Here is an 18,195-nt window from a genome sequence, read left to right as displayed (position 1 = left end):
ATAGTTTCGTGACTTAATGTAAGCAACATTTTCAGAGTAAATAAGTAACCGAGATAAAATTAACAAAAGTTTAAATGGCGAGAAGAAAATTCTAGAAAAGTCATGGACATTGAATCATGAAACGTCAAAGTACAATTTTCTGTTCATTGGGATATAAAAAATATACCTCTTATCAAAATGAAGTTAAATATATTTTTTGTTATAATTCTACCTCTATAACCAAAAATTTTTGTGACATTCCTACATCTAACCAAAAGTTATATATATATATATATATATATATATATAACTTTTGGTTAGATGTAGGAATGTCACAAAATACTTTTATTCAACAGCAATCGTCACAGACCTGAAAGATTGTAGTACATACACTTTTTATTTAGCCAGAAAAAATCATACTCATTTACTAAGTCAGTCGGCTACAACGTAAGACCAAGCACATATATGCATCGGTCCAAGTTACCACACCTCATTAGCATAACAAAATCAACACCAAGTTAATATGCACAGTTACCTCAATGGCAGTAAAAAATCAACACTTCATATAAGGATATGATACAGGGAGAAAGAATTAACGACGTAGAAAGAAATACATAAAATGGTTTTAATCTCACGGTTTAAGTGAGAACAAAGAGTGTATACACCTACGCCATCGTGATCGATTCTCAATCATTTCACACAGTCTTCAACCATTGGTTACGATAACCGCACCGACCACAACCGGGTAGTCTGCATCTACCAACATGGCTCAGACTAGAAGTTAGTAACTTCAAGGACTGATTCTATGTTTTGGTTTGTCCGCCCCTAACTTTCTTCCACCCATCCCCAACACTAGTCAGCATTTACCAAGTGTACAAGTGTTTATACCCAGGGACTTTCGGATGCAGCCTCATATAAGGGATGGTAGTTTCATTAACTTCTTAAAATCAAAATAGTTGGAGAGCGCATTCAAAGATATGACTCAGAAATCAGTTTACTTATAATTTTTAAATCAATTTCATGCGAAGATTATTGATTAAAGGTTACATTACTTACAGTATAAGAAATATATACACTGCAGTCTGATACATTTAATTTCTGATCCTTAATACTAAAACTGTTAAAGGAAAATATGGCATCAATCCATAAAGTCTATTATTACTGAGTTTCAAGCTATAGAAAATTGTTTGCTAACTGACAGATATGAAATGATAATAAGTTATCATGAATATAATTCTGACCAAATCATCTAAATTCTACCTTCTAAAAAGCTATCAAAAAATACATTTATAAACTGTAAACATCAAACTGAGTATTATTTATGTATGCAAAAATCATTATTATTGTCTGTTATCCAGAACTGTTTCCCGAATACAACAACACAAACTCACATATGACAGTGCACTGACCTATGTTGAAACGGTTTACAACGATTAGAAAAAAGAAATCAATAAAACTAAGAAATATCCCAAAACTTTCTTGTCTACCTTAATAATCTTAGATAGTTTATCTGATGTAATTGAAAGATTTAAATAATCATTGGCATTTATATTGAAATATCTGATAACTGAATTTTATTCTGGAGGTAGCTTAATTCATGAGCCCCCTAATGCCCTGGTATGGCCAAGGGTGGGGAGAGTCCGCACTACCTCTCAAACGGCCACGCGTATACAGCCACTGTGAGGGTTGCCCTACTCACTACCTTTTCGCAGCACGGGTGTTGTTTACGAAATTGACAACACGAAAACAGAATGTCCGGCGCCTTAACCCGGTTGGTGGGTACGGAGGATCCACATAGGAAAGTTGTAAAACCCTGATTCCAAACCCATGGTGCACATGCGTCCCAGGATCCTGAGGGAACAAATGGCGTGTGAACCTATTGTTGGTCACCGGCTACCATAGAACTGCATCTCTGAACATTGATCCACTGCTTTGTGGATTAGGCTTCTAGGTCAGAGGCTTGGGGTGTGGCCCCCTAATAAAACCACCTGCTTCAGTTTGGGGATCCGGGCAGTATTCCAGTCCCCACATAAATTAAATAACGAAGTGTGGTGTACATATATTTGGTGGCTCCTTGTAACAATGTTTGTGTTTAAATAAATAAATAAATAAAATAATTCATAATAAATTACAAAATGTTTTTGAAAATTATTTCGATTAATATATTATTCTATTAATTAGCTGGTTATTCTAATTATTGTCAGTATAGGGTCGTGAAGATTGTTGAATTTCATCGAAATCACGAACCTGTCCAAATGAGACGAACACTGGATGATCATTTTGTTCCATTATTTAACATTGATAATATAATAATTAAATAGTCTAATTTATAAATCATAACCAATTGTGAATAATAGATGACAAAAAGAAATACAAGTTAATAATATTATTTACTTACATCTTTTATAATTTCTAGTAGCCGAGCTAGATCATGATGTGAGGCAAGTTGACATTTCGTGGTAAAATCAAATGCCAAGGCTGATAGAGGTGAGCACATTGTATTGGTTTTTTAGAAAAGAGAAAAAAGTATTATTACTTAAAAATAAACAAAAAAGTGAATGTAAAGCAGCTTAGTTTACTAAAATACTCCCAACAAGAGGATAAAATACTTTACATGATACGTATTTATAGGGTGAAAAACGAATTCAGTGTATTCAGCCCTCAATTACTGAGGAAATCATGAATGGTCACATTTGAGTTAAACTGTAGATATATGCATCACTATCAAATCGACAAAGATAATCTGATAATTTAATTTTACTCGAAAGGAATTAATTTTACGCATATATGCAAAACCTTATATCAAAACAGACTAAAATTAACTCATTAAACAAGAAAATATCTTTGTATTTGACCGTCAGACACCTTTTTCTAGTGTGAGGGTGAGTGAAACTACTACCCTGCCTAAAACTAAGGTAGGTGGAGTGGGCTTCGAAACTCGATCCAGTGGTTAAAACTCGACTTCTTCAACGCTAAACCTAGACAACTCAAAAAATTTCAGGTTTTTCATAAGATAAACCTAATGATTAATTGCTTATTCAGAAATAAATAAACAAAATCACTCGCCACTTTTGAATACAAAACGACCAATGAAACATCCAGCCTGAATAGTATATAATGGTTAAGATATGGAGACATCAACTTCTGATTTCTACTTCTATAACTAAAAGAATAGAAATATCTTAATTTAACAAGATATAAAGGCCTTCAGTTTGATTTCAAGTAAACATCAATGAATAGTACTGATTAGTGGTAGACTAGGACAAAGAAGTTTCCTAGTACCTGGCTCTTGATATAAAATAACCATCATCCCACTGAAAATCATTTTTAAATAAAAATAGATTCACTTTATACTAGATATTTTTAGGTGAACGTTTACAAACCAGATTATATCTCATTTTTTAGTTAATTACAACGAGAAATTCCTATTGCTATTTCGCTTTTTCCATAAAAAAATGATTGCAGAAGTAAACTTAACAAATAAGTAGCAGATTTGTTTCAATAACTATATTCTATCTCATAATCATTCACGAAAGTAAATAAATGCAACAACACTAGCAATCTACTTGAGTGTGCAGTCAGCAAGGTTTTTTCCAAGAACTGGATTGAAACGAAAACAAAAAGAAGTATACTATGTGTAGCAATCATTAATATTTTAAATGTCAATACCGAAGCAACTTAAAAATCTAACTCTTTGTGATAAATAACAGAAATACGCCATTTTCAGTTAAATATTCGCGGAGATTTACTGATCGCTGCAAACTAAAACTAAGTCTGATACAATAATATTTTACTACATCAGCAAAGAGTTGTAAGGCACAAATATGAAATAACACTAAATCAGAGGTGAATAAATAATTCATGATATATTTACTGACAATTCAAGTCCTTTTTTCAACTGTATTTATTAATATCAAGTACAATCATTAAAGACTCATGACTATTCAAACCAAGCGAATAACTGATTATCTTTGCAAATACAGTCATTCAGTTAGTCATAGTCAACGTAAGACCTAAAACAAACTAATTTTGACTCACCCAACCAGCACAGGTGAAGTAATCAAAAAGATACTAAAGGTCTTTTATGGGAATTCTGTTTGGGAATATATATTGTTAACTCCTAATTCTTGTGCTCATTTGGGAAAATTTCAGTATCGAGGCCAGAAAATACTAAACAACAGAAGAGCACAACACAGGGAAGGATAGAAAATGGATGCAACTGCGCTACCATAATCGGAAATGTACCATATGATTCAGTTTTTACAACAACAGGCTACGACTATTGAACGGACCCTAACGATGAACTCTTTACATTTCAACATGGTTTAAACCAAAAGTTTGATCCCTTGACCTATCCAAATTTAGCTTATTTCCAGCTAACTAGTATGTCAGCTGATTGATTCACTTCTTCAACTAGTATTATTTTATTGCATATGACAGTTCGAAACCTGTCTTAATTCATGTAATTTCCAGGGGCATTTACAGCTCATAGATTCCTTCATTATTATACCGTCAGTAACCAGTGTAGGGTATTATTTTACTCAACAAAAGATTAAAGCTTATTTGTTGGTGTAAAAATCAGAACGATACAACACGACTTTTAGTTCATATTATTATTTTGTAGTAAATCGCTAATTATGGTACTATAATAATAGGAGATACGCATTTGTCAAGTTAGGGATTTTCTTACATAACTTCTCCACAAAAGATCAAAATCATGCTAATATTACAGTCTCTATTTATCATTTGAAGTTCTTCTATAATTTGTTAACCATTTAAGTGGCGGTTAAACATAAATCTATTCAGACAATCGTATCGAAAGTCTCGAAACCTGAAATAAGAAGGTAGAGCCTTTTAAAAATTTATCAGTTATTGCTTTGTTGTGTCATAAATCTCTTCAATACAAAAAGGACATATGTAGAAACTGAACAGAAAATGTGAAAACTTACAGTTATCCTTTACTAACTCTTTTTCTGAGACAACTGAAGATATCTGACAAAATTTTCTTAATAACCCAATCAATGGCCAAAGTAATAATTTTTTACCAATATTATCATCATTACCATTAATTTCAGAAGATTTCTGGCATAAATCATGAACCGATTTAATGGCAACATTATAAAAGAAATGAGCAACAGCTAATGAATCCGTTTGAGTATTCGGCGTGGTATTAATCTTGGCATTGATTATTTCTAACAACTTTATAAACCAACAAAAACAAATGATTGAAAAAAAACAAGGGAAAGAATCAGTTATCTTGCTTATAATACAATACGACTTAATGAGCTCACATATAATTTAATTATTCACTACTGTAACTCACTAACCAAGAACAAACTTATACACTCGGCTTCGTGCTGGTGATGATACAACCCAGCTGTATAAACATCATAGTGTGTGAACATGCGACTGACAATATTCTGTGTGTTTAAGAGAAAGTTCAACGAAATTTAGAGTATATGGTAATAAGTACTTAATTCATATCATACTACTACCTAATCAAAGTAGGTGAGATGAAAACCTCATAAAGAGCATGAGATATATAACTAATTACTGTTACATGTAACCATCCTTTGTGTTGACCAAGTCGTAAATTACCACTATGAGGAACACGATGAGATAAAATGCTCAAAAAGTCCCAAGTACTGTAATAGTCGATGTATTTTGTTAGCAATGATAATCTGACGATACTGCACATGAATTTAAGCATTCAATTTTCAAGACAGATGTAGCAAAGACGTTTAGACAGTATGTTACAGATGATTTCATGATTCATCGAAAATGAATGCAAGATATGAAGACTGATAAAATGAATGAAGAGAATACTAATCGACAGATAATATGTAATCATAAGACTTAGCTCAGTAATGGATACTCAAGAGACAAAGTAACTAACTAAAAAAACCTGAATAAATTGATATCAAAGACAAAACTACTAACAAGAACAGATCTCTGTTCTAATGAGACATGATTATATATTTAAAGTAATAACGTAGAAATAAACATGATTAGATATCGCAAACTGTTATAATCTCTTTCTTCTTACAGTTATGACCCAGCTATTCCTATTGCTTAGTATTCTCGGACACCGATTCACTCGACAAGTCCCCAAATCAAAACACGGTTGAACAGGAAGAGATTATATTCCAAATAACAAGGTTAGATGGAAGTAAGAAGCACGTCAGAAGCACAATAGGGAAAAACGTCAGTATATTTATAGTTTTTACATAAGAAGATTCCAGAGTATTCTCCAACTATCGACTAGTGCTGATTGGATAAGAATCAGCCAATCAGCGTGCACCAAAGCAATCATGCATTGAGCATGCTTTAATCTAGTCTATGTCCCGCTAACACCTCCCCTCTGAGCAGATTCGTAGGATCTGGTGCTAGGGTCCAACTGCAACTGAGTGACTGGCTTGTGCTTTCGATTAGTTCATCGTCTAAGCAATAAAGAATTATCACTTTTTTTCTTGCACAGAGACTGACGTGTCTGTTCCCGGCGTTTTGATTTTTTTTTTTAAAAAAAAGTATGCATAACTTTTAATTCTCCAACATTCTCCTCCTCCGCGAAACAATGTCGGATCCTTATATCTCCAAGTTACAAATAATAGGACTTTATTTAAACGATGTTTCTTGCATTGAATGTCGGATCCACTAGAAATGACTAGATGATAATGAACGACCTTTGATTTGAGGTCAGAGTTTAATTCTTCTGAAGCATTACTTTCAAATCCATTAGAAATTTCGTCAGTGGATAATGGATCATTACGGAAATCAACATCTAACAAAATTAAATTAGACTTTTGACCATAATTTGACTCAGCCGACATATCTTCCTCATTTTTATAAGAAATTTCATCAAAATTACATGCATTATTCTGAGAACCCATATCTGATACATTGTCATTAGAAATCGGATAAGCTGATTCAGTATAAATTTCTGTCTCACAATGATTTTGAGTAACATTCGGTATATTTGGGTTCATCGTGTCACTGCAGTTATTTTCTGAATACGAGTCCCCATAGCTTTTTCGGCTAATATCACGTGGACCATAATTTTGTTCTAGCTGAAGTTTATTTTCAGGGCTAGACAGGACCAGTAGTGTTTCATTCAATTCTGGACTCCGGGCTTCATCTACAGGGTCTGGCTCTTGATCATCTCGTATTGCCACAACTTTATGAGCATTCAGCACAGTAAACTAAATAAAAATAGCGATCATCTAGTCATTTCTAGTGGATCCGACATTCAATGCAAGAAACATCGTTTAAATAAAGTCCTATTATTTGTAATTTGGAGATATAAGGATCCGACATTGTTTCGCGGAGGAGGAGAATGTTGGAGAATTAAAAGTTATGCATACTTTTTTTTAAAAAAAAAAATCAAAACGCCGGGAACAGACACGTCAGTCTCTGTGCAAGAAAAAAAGTGATAATTCTTTATTGCTTAGACGATGAACTAATCGAAAGCACAAGCCAGTCACTCAGTTGCAGTTGGACCCTAGCACCAGATCCTACGAATCTGCTCAGAGGGGAGGTGTTAGCGGGACATAGACTAGATTAAAGCATGCTCAATGCATGATTGCTTTGGTGCACGCTGATTGGCTGATTCTTATCCAATCAGCACTAGTCGATAGTTGGAGAATATTCTGGAATCTTCTTATGTAAAAACTATAAATATACTGACGTTTTTCCCTATTGTGCTTCTGACGTGCTTCTTACTTCCATCTAACCTTGTTATTTGGAATATAATCTCTTCCTGTTCAACCGTGTTTTGATTTGGGGACTTGTCGAGTGAATCGGTGTCCGAGAATACTAAGCAATAGGAATAGCTGGGACATAACCGTTATAACAGATTTATAACACAAACAATAGAAGGGTGTCAGTTGTGTAGGCCACTTGCTTGCCATAGAATTAAGATCTGCTTTTTAGGCCGAAGTCTTGCTTATATTATCACAGCACCACTGATTTTTATACAATGAGTACGGTTCGCAGCATAGTACATTTTATGGATTATCATACTTACCTTATTATGAGTAAAGATAGCAATCAAGTGTAGTTGTATCTGAAAGTACAACTATACGTAACCGACAAAACTCTACAAAAGTTACTAGAAGTGAAGGATCAAAATAGGTGCTTATTAACGTCTCTTTTCCTATTAATACAAACAACGTTCATAAATGTGGCAGATACCTGAACAGAAACTAATGAAAAATATTTTTCATAACTTGATCTACTGGTCAAATCATCCGAGGAATTATGAAGAAATTCGGGGATTGTTGTCAAAATATTCGCCAATGTTGAAATCATTTTTGGTTGAATACGTGGATCAATCGAAGTGATCGGACCAGTCGAAGGTAATATCCCAGGACAAAGAGACAGAGAAGCTAGTAACAAGCTTCTAACACCTAAATTGTGGGCATTTCCAGATTTTTCAACGTTCGTATTATTTATAACAACTGGATGGACCAACAAACGGGATAGTAAACGACCACAAGATTTACGTAACCAGATTGGTGCTTTGGGTAACTGAACAGCTCCCTTAATTTGAACAGCAAAGGAATAGATTAACAAAAACTGTTGTTAATGTACAATAGATTACTTATTAATCGACAGTTTAGCTACCAAACAATAACAAATTATCTACTGAAAAAGTGGTAAACTGTAATGCGTCAAAACATTTATACCAGGGAACAACGTTAAGCAAAAAATCACTCAGAAGCGATCATCAATTAACATTAGGAAAAACTATCAAAGTAATGGGAAAATGTTTAGAAGTTCAAGAGCTGGGTAGTGGATAGTTGAGAGACTAAGTATCCACTTACCTCCTTAATTATTTAAAAAACAAGCACTTGTGCAAATAGGCATCAAAATAAATATGCTCCATACAAATAGTTAAATGAAATTGTGAGATAAAGGAATGATGAGGAGTTATCGATAAAATTAAATAAATAAGTGTTATAAAGCTCGGTTTTTCTTCGTCTTTACGAATGGGATGTTAATTTGTCTTAGACAAATATCTACACTAGATTCCCTCTCAGTGTCTATTCTACAGGACTTCAACACAACTCAGACCAGGAACACGTGATTAGCCTGACTAAAACATAAATATATTTCCACACCGAAAGTCAATAGCAATCCGACACAATTCAACAATAACCAATAATAATAATAAGGATAGGAGAATATATAACTCATCTAACGCCTATCAGACTATATACAAGTCTGGCTAAGCAAGCAACCAATCATTATCATTCTCACCCACACATCAATGAGAGAGAAGAGTTTGTAGTAAGAAAAAGTTCAGTTCATGAAAAAATACAACCAAGAAGAATTTGTTGACTTAGTGGAATGCAAAAGAAAACTGCTGAAGAATCGCTATTGTTTTTATTCTAAGATATATCTGGTAACGTCTCTAGCCATCATTTTTAAAACTTTAGCCAAACAATCATGACAGATCGGCGGGTGTCAGTGATATACAGCTTTTTCCATTTCGTCTTAGCACCCATAAACAATGCATGACGTAGAAACCAGTGGAATGACATCCTTAACGCATGTCCAAACCGGAGAAGCCCATGTCTCAAGATAGTGACAGCGACAGAATTATCGTCACTGTGCCCTAATATATAATGGATTGCAACTTCAGCCTCACAATTGTCCCATATTAATTCTAAAGGAGGTACCATGATGGGCGAAAATGAATGATCACTAGCTACATTGCCGGAACCATTTTCATTCTAGAATAGTTATTCGCTGTTCGACAAGTAGACCAATTATACAATCTTGGTTGAATATTTTGTATATAAATGATAGCTTTAATACTACGTTAGCTGCCAAACAGTCCTAACTTGCGGTAGCTATTTAACGAAGGTCTCGTTATCAAGTTATGAGTCCGATCACCTGAATTATTTCCATATTTTATTAAATTGATGTGAATTTTGTAACGACTCACTAAATCTAAAACTGAATGCAAGAGATGAAATAAAAGTTTCATAAAACAACTGGAAACTGAAGAGTGGATGTGTTACATCAGAATCTACTAGTGCATCAAGTCACCTTGGGCACAATCAATAATCATAAGACTAAGGCTAAAAGAGTTCGCAGTTGTTGTTTAGATATAAAATGACCAGCATCAACACAATTCTATTGTCCTATATAAATAGTCAAAGCAAGGTAATATTATACACGGTATTGCCTTATAGTTGCCTTTTTCCTGACCCGTTCCCACTGATTCATTACTATTTCTTGTTCTTTGACATCTATATAACTGTCCTTTTAATGCAGTGAATTTCCTTACGATCAGATTTCCTGAATTAATACTTTTGTTGAACAAATATGATGAAGAAAATAATAAGTTCAAACTGTATCAGAATAAAGGAAAACAATAGTTGTATATATTACAATTAAGGAGTAAACTAACCTTAACACGAATTTGTGTACCACCTTGAAGAATCATTAATTCTTTCATTGCAATGTGACGTGGTAGCTCAAGCAACAGTTTCCAAAGAATTTTTCGAGATTCACGAATGTATGCCATTAACGAAGAAACTCTTTCCGAAGTGAAATCATTACTTCGTAAATATGAATCCATTCCGAAAGCAGATTGAAATAAACTTGCAATTAAATCACCCAGAAATGAAGTGGTGCTGACTAATCGTTGTAACTGAAAAGATTTAGACTGTCTCAAGGAAAGCAAACACTTGATAATCTACATAATAAATAATATAAAATGTAACGAACAGTTGTTTTGTTTGAAGACAAAGATATTCGAAAAAAGTGTCATAGTGTTATTTAAAGAGAGAAAATAAGTTTGGTGTATCGCGCTGGTAAATTTATTACATTACGATAATACATACTCGTAGTAGAAGTCGAGTTGGTGCAATTTAGTTACCAAGTACGAATTTATGCGTACAATGTTTGACAATACTCTAAGGTTAGAAAAATCACGTAGCTAAGTAAATGAAAGCAGAAAGTGTGAGATACGCACATGTAACTCATTTGTCCAACCAAGTACTTACTTATATCATTGAGCTGCTGTTTAGAACACAAACGTCGTTAAGAAATGTTTTTACAGTTTTTAAAAAAAACTTGCTTGTCAAGAAAGGGTTTATCACACGAATACTCGATCAAGATAAAGCTCTAATAAGAACAAATAACAATTTTCGACAAAAACTAGACGTTAGGTTTAGCTAAACTGCTCTAATTTATTTGCAGAAATCTTGAACTAAAAATCAAAAGTTTAACTAGCTCCTTTGCCATCAATAAATTTGTGCTTTTTCATTGAACTTACTCTAACCTGCTTTTAAAAGTAATTGTACCTTATGAAGCTCTAAGTTAAATCATTTATTTGAATATACACAATTAGCCATAATACAATTACTTCCAAAAATGAACCAATTGCGAGCGCTAATGACACTACACGGCTGCAAAAACCTTAGTAGGTGGAGAAACATTCGAACCTGGAACCGAGTGGCTAAAAGTCGAACACCTTAACCACTAAGCCATCAATCCATTATTCTGATTCGTCTGACAATCATTTTGTTAATTTTACCTCGTCAAGCCGTAGTATGAGATGGTGCTACTTTACTTAAGTATGATGCGTTTTTAGTCACTTATGTGACTATGTGACCAAATACAGATTCGTGTACCCAGCTTCGAGCAAAACCTTTTGTGTGAAGGCTAGTGATACTAATCAGCAGCTAGAACGGAGGTGGGATGGAGTTCGATCTAGTAATTAACTGGTTGAAAGTCAAATGCACCAATTCTTAAGCCATTGTTATGTAGAGAGTAAAGTTGGAAAATTAGGTATATGCTTTAATTACTGTATTTGTTTAGATGAGTATTCAAATAGCTTGATCAACCTACGTTTAATACATTTTTAATATTTCGAGACTACACGGCTGAGCATGAGTTGTAGTTGCAACTCTAGCTACTAGTATATGATTATCATTACATTAACAGTGGTTAAATATGATATGACGAGTTGGTAAGAAATTCTGAATATATGATGTTAAGAGAGAAGTAAACCATAGTATTTAGTGATGAACATTTAACTAATGACTTGGTTAATTCAAGCTTCAACGATATTATCTCCTTAAAGCGTAGTCCTAAATAAGACGCTTATAATACCTAAACTACGGAACGGCAAAAAAAATAGGAAGGCGCTGACTCCCTATACTAATCAAAACGAGTCACTGGCTCTCAAGGTGAAATAAAAACATCATTACGCGATAATCTAGGATTCGAAAATATATGTGCATAAAGCGACAAAAGATGGAAATTAGCTTATTCTAGTCAGATATTGTATTTTCATTTTACAATTACGCTTATATGTACTTTGCATGAATCAACAACCGGTAAAAGCATTCATAAACTACTCACAATTACCTTCATCAGTTTTTCAATTCTTTCTTCATCTTTTTCCTTCCGAGGACAGATGAACTTTTCATAATTTTCCAAACGCATACTTAAGGGCAATGAAACTCCGGTTTCTAAAAGCGGATAAACGCCATATGCGACAACAAATTGAAGGCATGAAGACAATTTTTTTTCCTGAAACACACTGAAAATAGGGATGTCAGCGCTATCGTTGGCTGCATTGCTTTCATATAAGTCATTACAAGCGTGCAGAAAATTAAGACAGCACAAATAAAATGCCTCATGAACTTCTGTGCCATTAAGATCAAACAGTAAGTTTTCATCATTAGACTTTTGTACATACGCTTCAACTCCTTCACGAAGTCGAATACAAGGGTCTGGATCGGAGAAGTCAGATGATGGGAGTAGGGATGTAAGCTGACTAAACAATAATCGCAATTTATCCATAACGAGATCAAAGGTAGCCACCTACATGGAAATTAAAAAGGGCACACACTAGACACTGTATGAGTTTCAAAACTAATATAAAATATAAAGGATTACATGGCTTTTCACAAGAATGTCCAATATACAGCCATAGTCAAACATACTTTGAGTTTATAGCTCACTACGTACGTAATCGCTACTTTTATCACTGCGTTAACTTTAGCAACCACATGTTATTTACTTTCGAGATATTTGGGAAAGATCTGTTACAGACATATACTTAGCAGACTCCATACACCTTTCAGGCAGATAACAAAAACTTTTGAGACAATAAACCAACCAAACAGAGTTCATGGTTAACATACATGAAACAAAGGTTATCTGTACTAGCACCAAGCCAACGAGCAAGAAGTAGTGTCCGAATGTATAAAATAAGTCGAGTATAAATATTAAATAATAAAGACATAAATCCGGATAAATATTCATAACTTGGTAATTTATCACATTTTGGATACTATCCGCCTTAAACGTTAAACTGGATGCAACAACGACAGGACAGGAAATAAAAAGCAATGTACTGAGAGAGCAATATTAAATAAAATCAAATATCTGTAGCCCACAACCCCATCTTACAAACAAGGGAAAATCACATTACAATATACTCAATAAAATTTAGGGAAGAACAATTTAAACCCCAAAATTAGGACTGAGCTGGAGTTTTTCTTCAAACTAAGTTGAAATCTAGGAGTAACACATAAAACGCTGTGAGACTTTTGCAGTTGTCCCCACTGTTTTCACACAATTTACACGAGCCTAATCAAATTCACTGCAGAACTACGACAATTTCTAATCGTTTAGGAGAAAGCCATAAATTATTTATAGTTTGGATAAATCCCGTAGTATTCATCTTGAGATAATCTGCAATACATTGAACTGGGGAAATCCCTTGGGGGATTTCCACTATTCAGAAATGAAGTCGCGTCGTTTTGCAAACTTAACACTTAAAGAAATATTTGCCCACTTACAACGCAATTTCTAAGATGCTTCGTTCTTCACATATTTTTAATGGAAATTTCAAAGGAAAACAATCTACAGAACAAGTGTTCTTGTCCTTCACAACGACAGATGAGCTTTTAATGTATGGATTCAACTTACTGACATGCTTTGACAGATCACTTAAGGTCGTTACAACTTGTGGAAAGCTGATATTACAAGTGCGTGACCTGTCGGTGTAAAAATAGGCTGAGTGGTTCAGAGGTTAAGCGTTCGTGCGCAAAATCGAAGGTTCTGGGTTGGAATCACGCGTGAGACCGTGGATGCGCACCGCTGAGGAGTCCCATACCAGGACGAAACGGCCGTTTCGTCTTTCCAGCTTTCCAATGATGGCCTAACAATCATCGATTCATGACCTCAATCAAAGTAAAGATAGGTGTTAGTGGAGCTTACTTGTTAATAACACCGCGAGAAATATATGGAAACACATGAGAAAATGTTTGAAGAACTAAGGACTTTAGAAGATACATTGCAAGACAGAAAATTCAGAGATCAGTTCATCAGTTGCAACAGTTGTTTAGTAAGAATGATGTAATGAAATTATAGGAGTATTCTTCGCAAGTCTATAAAGGAGATTATAGTTTACGTTAGGAAAGCTAACCGGGCAATTAATTACATTTCATATGCGACTAAAACTGAAACAGGGATAAGTGATTATAGATCCTACAGAAGGATTCAAAGTTAAAATTAGAATAAACAATATTGATTATGTATTCTATGTTCGTGGTTTCAAAGTGCTTCCCGTTACGAAAAATACATCAGACGAGTGATGGATGCTGAGAGCCGAGTTTTCTTCCACAACTGAAGAGATAAAGTACATCAGTATGTATGGTGATCCAAAGACAACATAGACGTTACACAATAAGGATGGGTTATTCAATACATGTATATATATATATATATATATATATATATATATATATATATATATATATATATATATAACTTTTGGTTAGATGTAGGAATGTCACAAAATACTTTTATTCAACAGCAATCGTCACAGACCTGAAAGATTGTAGTACATACACTTTTTATTTAGCCAGAAAAAATCATACTCATTTACTAAGTCAGTCGGCTACAACGTAAGACCAAGCACATATATGCATCGGTCCAAGTTACCACACCTCATTAGCACAACAAAATCAACACCAAGTTAATATGCACAGTTACCTCAATGGCAGTAAAAAATCAACACTTCATATAAGGATATGATACAGGGAGAAAGAATTAACGCCGTAGAAAGTTAGTAACTTCACGGACTGATTCTATGTTTTGGTTTGTCCGCCCCTAACTTTCTTCCGCCCATACCCAACACTAGTCGGCATTGTGCGTCGTGGAAATCGGTGTTGAGGCATACGTTATGTAGAAATTACTAATTGAAGTATATTTTCAGTAATGCGACTGGAAAATATGGGAAAAGAAATTTCCCAATGAAACAAACAAAATGCGAAACAGCGACGGAAACTGGACGACAATGGAGAGATAAAGAAAATGAAAAAAAAGCCACCAACGGCGCTTTTTTGGTTGATAAGTCTTTGGTAGACTACCACTCTGAGCCACAGAACATTCTAACAAAGTTCCTAAATAAAATTCGAGTTAACCATAGTGTTTAGAAAAAAGTTAATCTAATCGAACATTATTGTGAGTAGTTTGCTAGAATTAACTGACCCAAAAACTAGATATATACATGATTTGCGAAAGGCTGGAAAATATATTTGCAGCATTTTCCCAGATGACTCTATAGGAGTTCAAACAAAAAACCCGATAAGAATGGTCAAGAGTACCGAGGAAAATGTTGAGCCCCGACCATGCAGACATTTTAGGGTAATCCTAGGACCGGAAAAACAACGAAATCTTTTCTTAACTAGCGCTCGGAGTAGAGATGACACCGACATTCGAGAAAGACCTAGCAAGTTTCTAGAAGATAGAATAAAGGCGTCACTAGCTGGACAAGATCTTCGCTTAGTGGGTTTTAAGTAATCACTTCTTGAAAGCGAACGTTACCAAGACCTGTATGGATAAGTCGTTGTCTTTAAGAGTTTTGTCTACAAATGCTCGTAGTCTGCGACATAAATTCCATGAACTAGGAGTATTTGTGGACGGATTAAAGGCACTCATAGCAGCTTTGATCGAAACTTGGATAGTCCATGACTTTGACGTCACTCTAGGATTATTAGAATACAACTACCTGAGGAATAGATAGGAAACAGACACAAGAAAAGGGCTGGGGTCCGTAAGGATATAGCTAGTAATATAGATTTCCATCCCTTTATTTGTAAATCTCATGACAGTGGAACTTGTAAAGTCACTAGCTGTGAACTCACTTTGAAGGTTGCACATTTATACTCGGTGTCATCTATCGTAGCCCAATCTGCATAGCTGATAACTTTATTTGTGTTCTTTCACATAGCTTAAAATAGTCATCCGAATAATCTTTTTCATTAGTTTGATGGCACCTGGGGAGCATCATCGATGAACAAGGATCAGATGCAGATGTAAAGGCGAGGATTGGCAAGGCAAGGGCCACATCCCTATTATTACATAACACATGGAACCCAACTTTCAACCAATATCAAAGTCACAATCTTCAATACGAACGTCAAAACGGTTCTACTGTACGGAGCTGAAACTTGGAGAATTACAACAACTACTATCAAGAAGGTACAAGTATTTATAATTAGTTGTCTACGCAAGATACTCAACATCCGTTGGTCAGATACCATCAGCAATAGCCTTTTGTGAGAGAGAACAAACCAGCTTCCAGCTGAAGAGGAAATTAGGAAAAGACACATATTACGTAAATCATCAAACTGCATCACGAGGCAAGCCCTAACTTGGAATCCTGAAGGGAAGAGGAAAAGTGGAAGGCCAAAAAACACATTACGTCAGGAACAAGCAGATATGAAAAGGAGGAATAACAACTGGAAAGGATTTCCTAAGGCAGGGTTGAATGGAGAGTGCTGGCGGGCGGCCTATGCTCCTTCACGAGGAGTAACAGGCGTGAGTAAGCAATTAATTTGACGACTGACGGATCAGTAGTTACTAAGTCTCTGTGCTCCACCTAATACACCGGACTAATTATTGCGTCTTTCCAGTCTCCTGACAGTCTGGACAGCCGCAGAAACATCACACAGTTTGGTCATAAGTTCAGCAATTACATCCAACAGGGCTTTCATAAACCTAGGGTGAATAGGACTACTGGACTTATCAGCTTTTTGGCATCGTCTCTTGCCAATATTAACAATTTCTCTTGTACCAAAAGTGATGTGATTCTACCACTTCTCTGAGTTCGCCTCTTTACATACGAGATTACCTTTTCGGACTATTTTCACAATACCTATCCAGTTGTTTTTCATATGACTGTCTCGCCTTACTTATCAACGCTTTACAAGCATTCCTAGTCCTACAATAACTAGGTCTGTACTGTTTCAAACCAGTAGAGATTAACATACTCCAGTGCTTTTCCTACGTCCAAGAAGTTTATTGACTTGTTTAGTTATCGATAGTGGACAGTTATTTAAATAACCAATTGGTCTACGTGGTACTACGCATGGTATAAACGAGGGTTTGTTCAACAGCTTCGGACAGAAACGAGTGACTAGAATGGATCCGATACGATTGCTTGTCAGTCTTACTTTTAAATTTGTTCATGTTGTTGGCCATTCAATGGTTTGCTTTTAAAGCAAAAACGAAGAAATCCGTAACCCTCTTCGTTTCGTCAATCTTCTATGTGGCTCATATACTCAACTGGTGTACTCTACAAGAAGATGGTTGAAAGCGTGTTGAACGACTCAGTTTGCGGACTTCAAGCTGTTTTATTCAATTGTACCGTCTTGTCAACCGATTTACGCGCTCAAAGTACAGACGCCAACATCCTAATATAGCGGTTAGTAAAATCGAAAAATAAATGATTCTTTAAGTCTTCGACACTGATATTGACATCACTAGTCTTACCGGACACGTACTAGCTAAATGTGCTCGGTCACGCATCCGAACCAAGTCATGAGTGGATACACAGTGCTGTAAATCTCTCACAACTACTAGCCAACTTAGACCAAACGTTTCTCGACATATCGATAGCTTTCCAAAGTTATCTTCGGATCTCCCTAGTTCTAACTTCTGATTTGAATGAGTAGGTATACCTCCATAATAAAGGTGTTGCGTGTAAAGGCGTTGTTTAATATCGAACACCTGTGGCATCTTTAGTGGCGAGTCCTACGTGAGCCTGGACATTAAACAGTAAACTGTTAGTTTGTTCCTTAATGTAAAATTGCCTATAATTTTTAACTGATAATTTTACATATAGTGATATTGTTTTATATTTAGGATACTTTTTCGCCCTTTTGTGTATCTAATCTTCAT

The 18,195-nt window shown here is 35.0% G+C and overlaps 1 protein-coding gene across 2 annotated transcripts in view; it reads right to left on the bottom strand.

Annotated features, from left to right (window-relative positions):
* Nucleotides 1-17,702, bottom strand: part of TMCO7_2 (transmembrane and coiled-coil domains-containing protein 7) — a 34,086-nt gene extending 16,384 nt beyond the window's left edge. Inside the window, exons 1-6 of one of the 2 annotated variants that reach the window (XM_012943641.3) lie at nucleotides 17,469-17,702; nucleotides 12,364-12,822; nucleotides 10,397-10,684; nucleotides 8,170-8,517; nucleotides 4,929-5,178; nucleotides 2,378-2,457 (exon numbers count right to left, since the gene is read on the bottom strand). In XM_012943641.3, coding sequence (XP_012799095.1) covers nucleotides 2,378-2,457; nucleotides 4,929-5,178; nucleotides 8,170-8,517; nucleotides 10,397-10,684; nucleotides 12,364-12,801 — 1,404 coding nt within the window. In that variant the 5' untranslated portion in view covers nucleotides 12,802-12,822; nucleotides 17,469-17,702. Of the gene's footprint in view, nucleotides 1-295; nucleotides 5,179-8,169; nucleotides 8,518-10,396; nucleotides 10,685-12,363; nucleotides 12,823-14,226; nucleotides 14,714-17,468 lie in introns of those variants that run through there. The other variant, XM_051212020.1, reaches the window with a different exon arrangement.
* Between the last annotated feature and the right edge of the window lie 493 nt (nucleotides 17,703-18,195).

This window comes from Schistosoma haematobium, chromosome ZW (genome assembly GCF_000699445.3).
Source record: "Schistosoma haematobium chromosome ZW, whole genome shotgun sequence".
Classification (NCBI taxonomy): Eukaryota; Metazoa; Platyhelminthes; class Trematoda; order Strigeidida; family Schistosomatidae; genus Schistosoma; species Schistosoma haematobium.
Note: the sequence above shows the minus strand (reverse complement) of the source record. Positions and strands in the feature narration are given on the sequence as shown.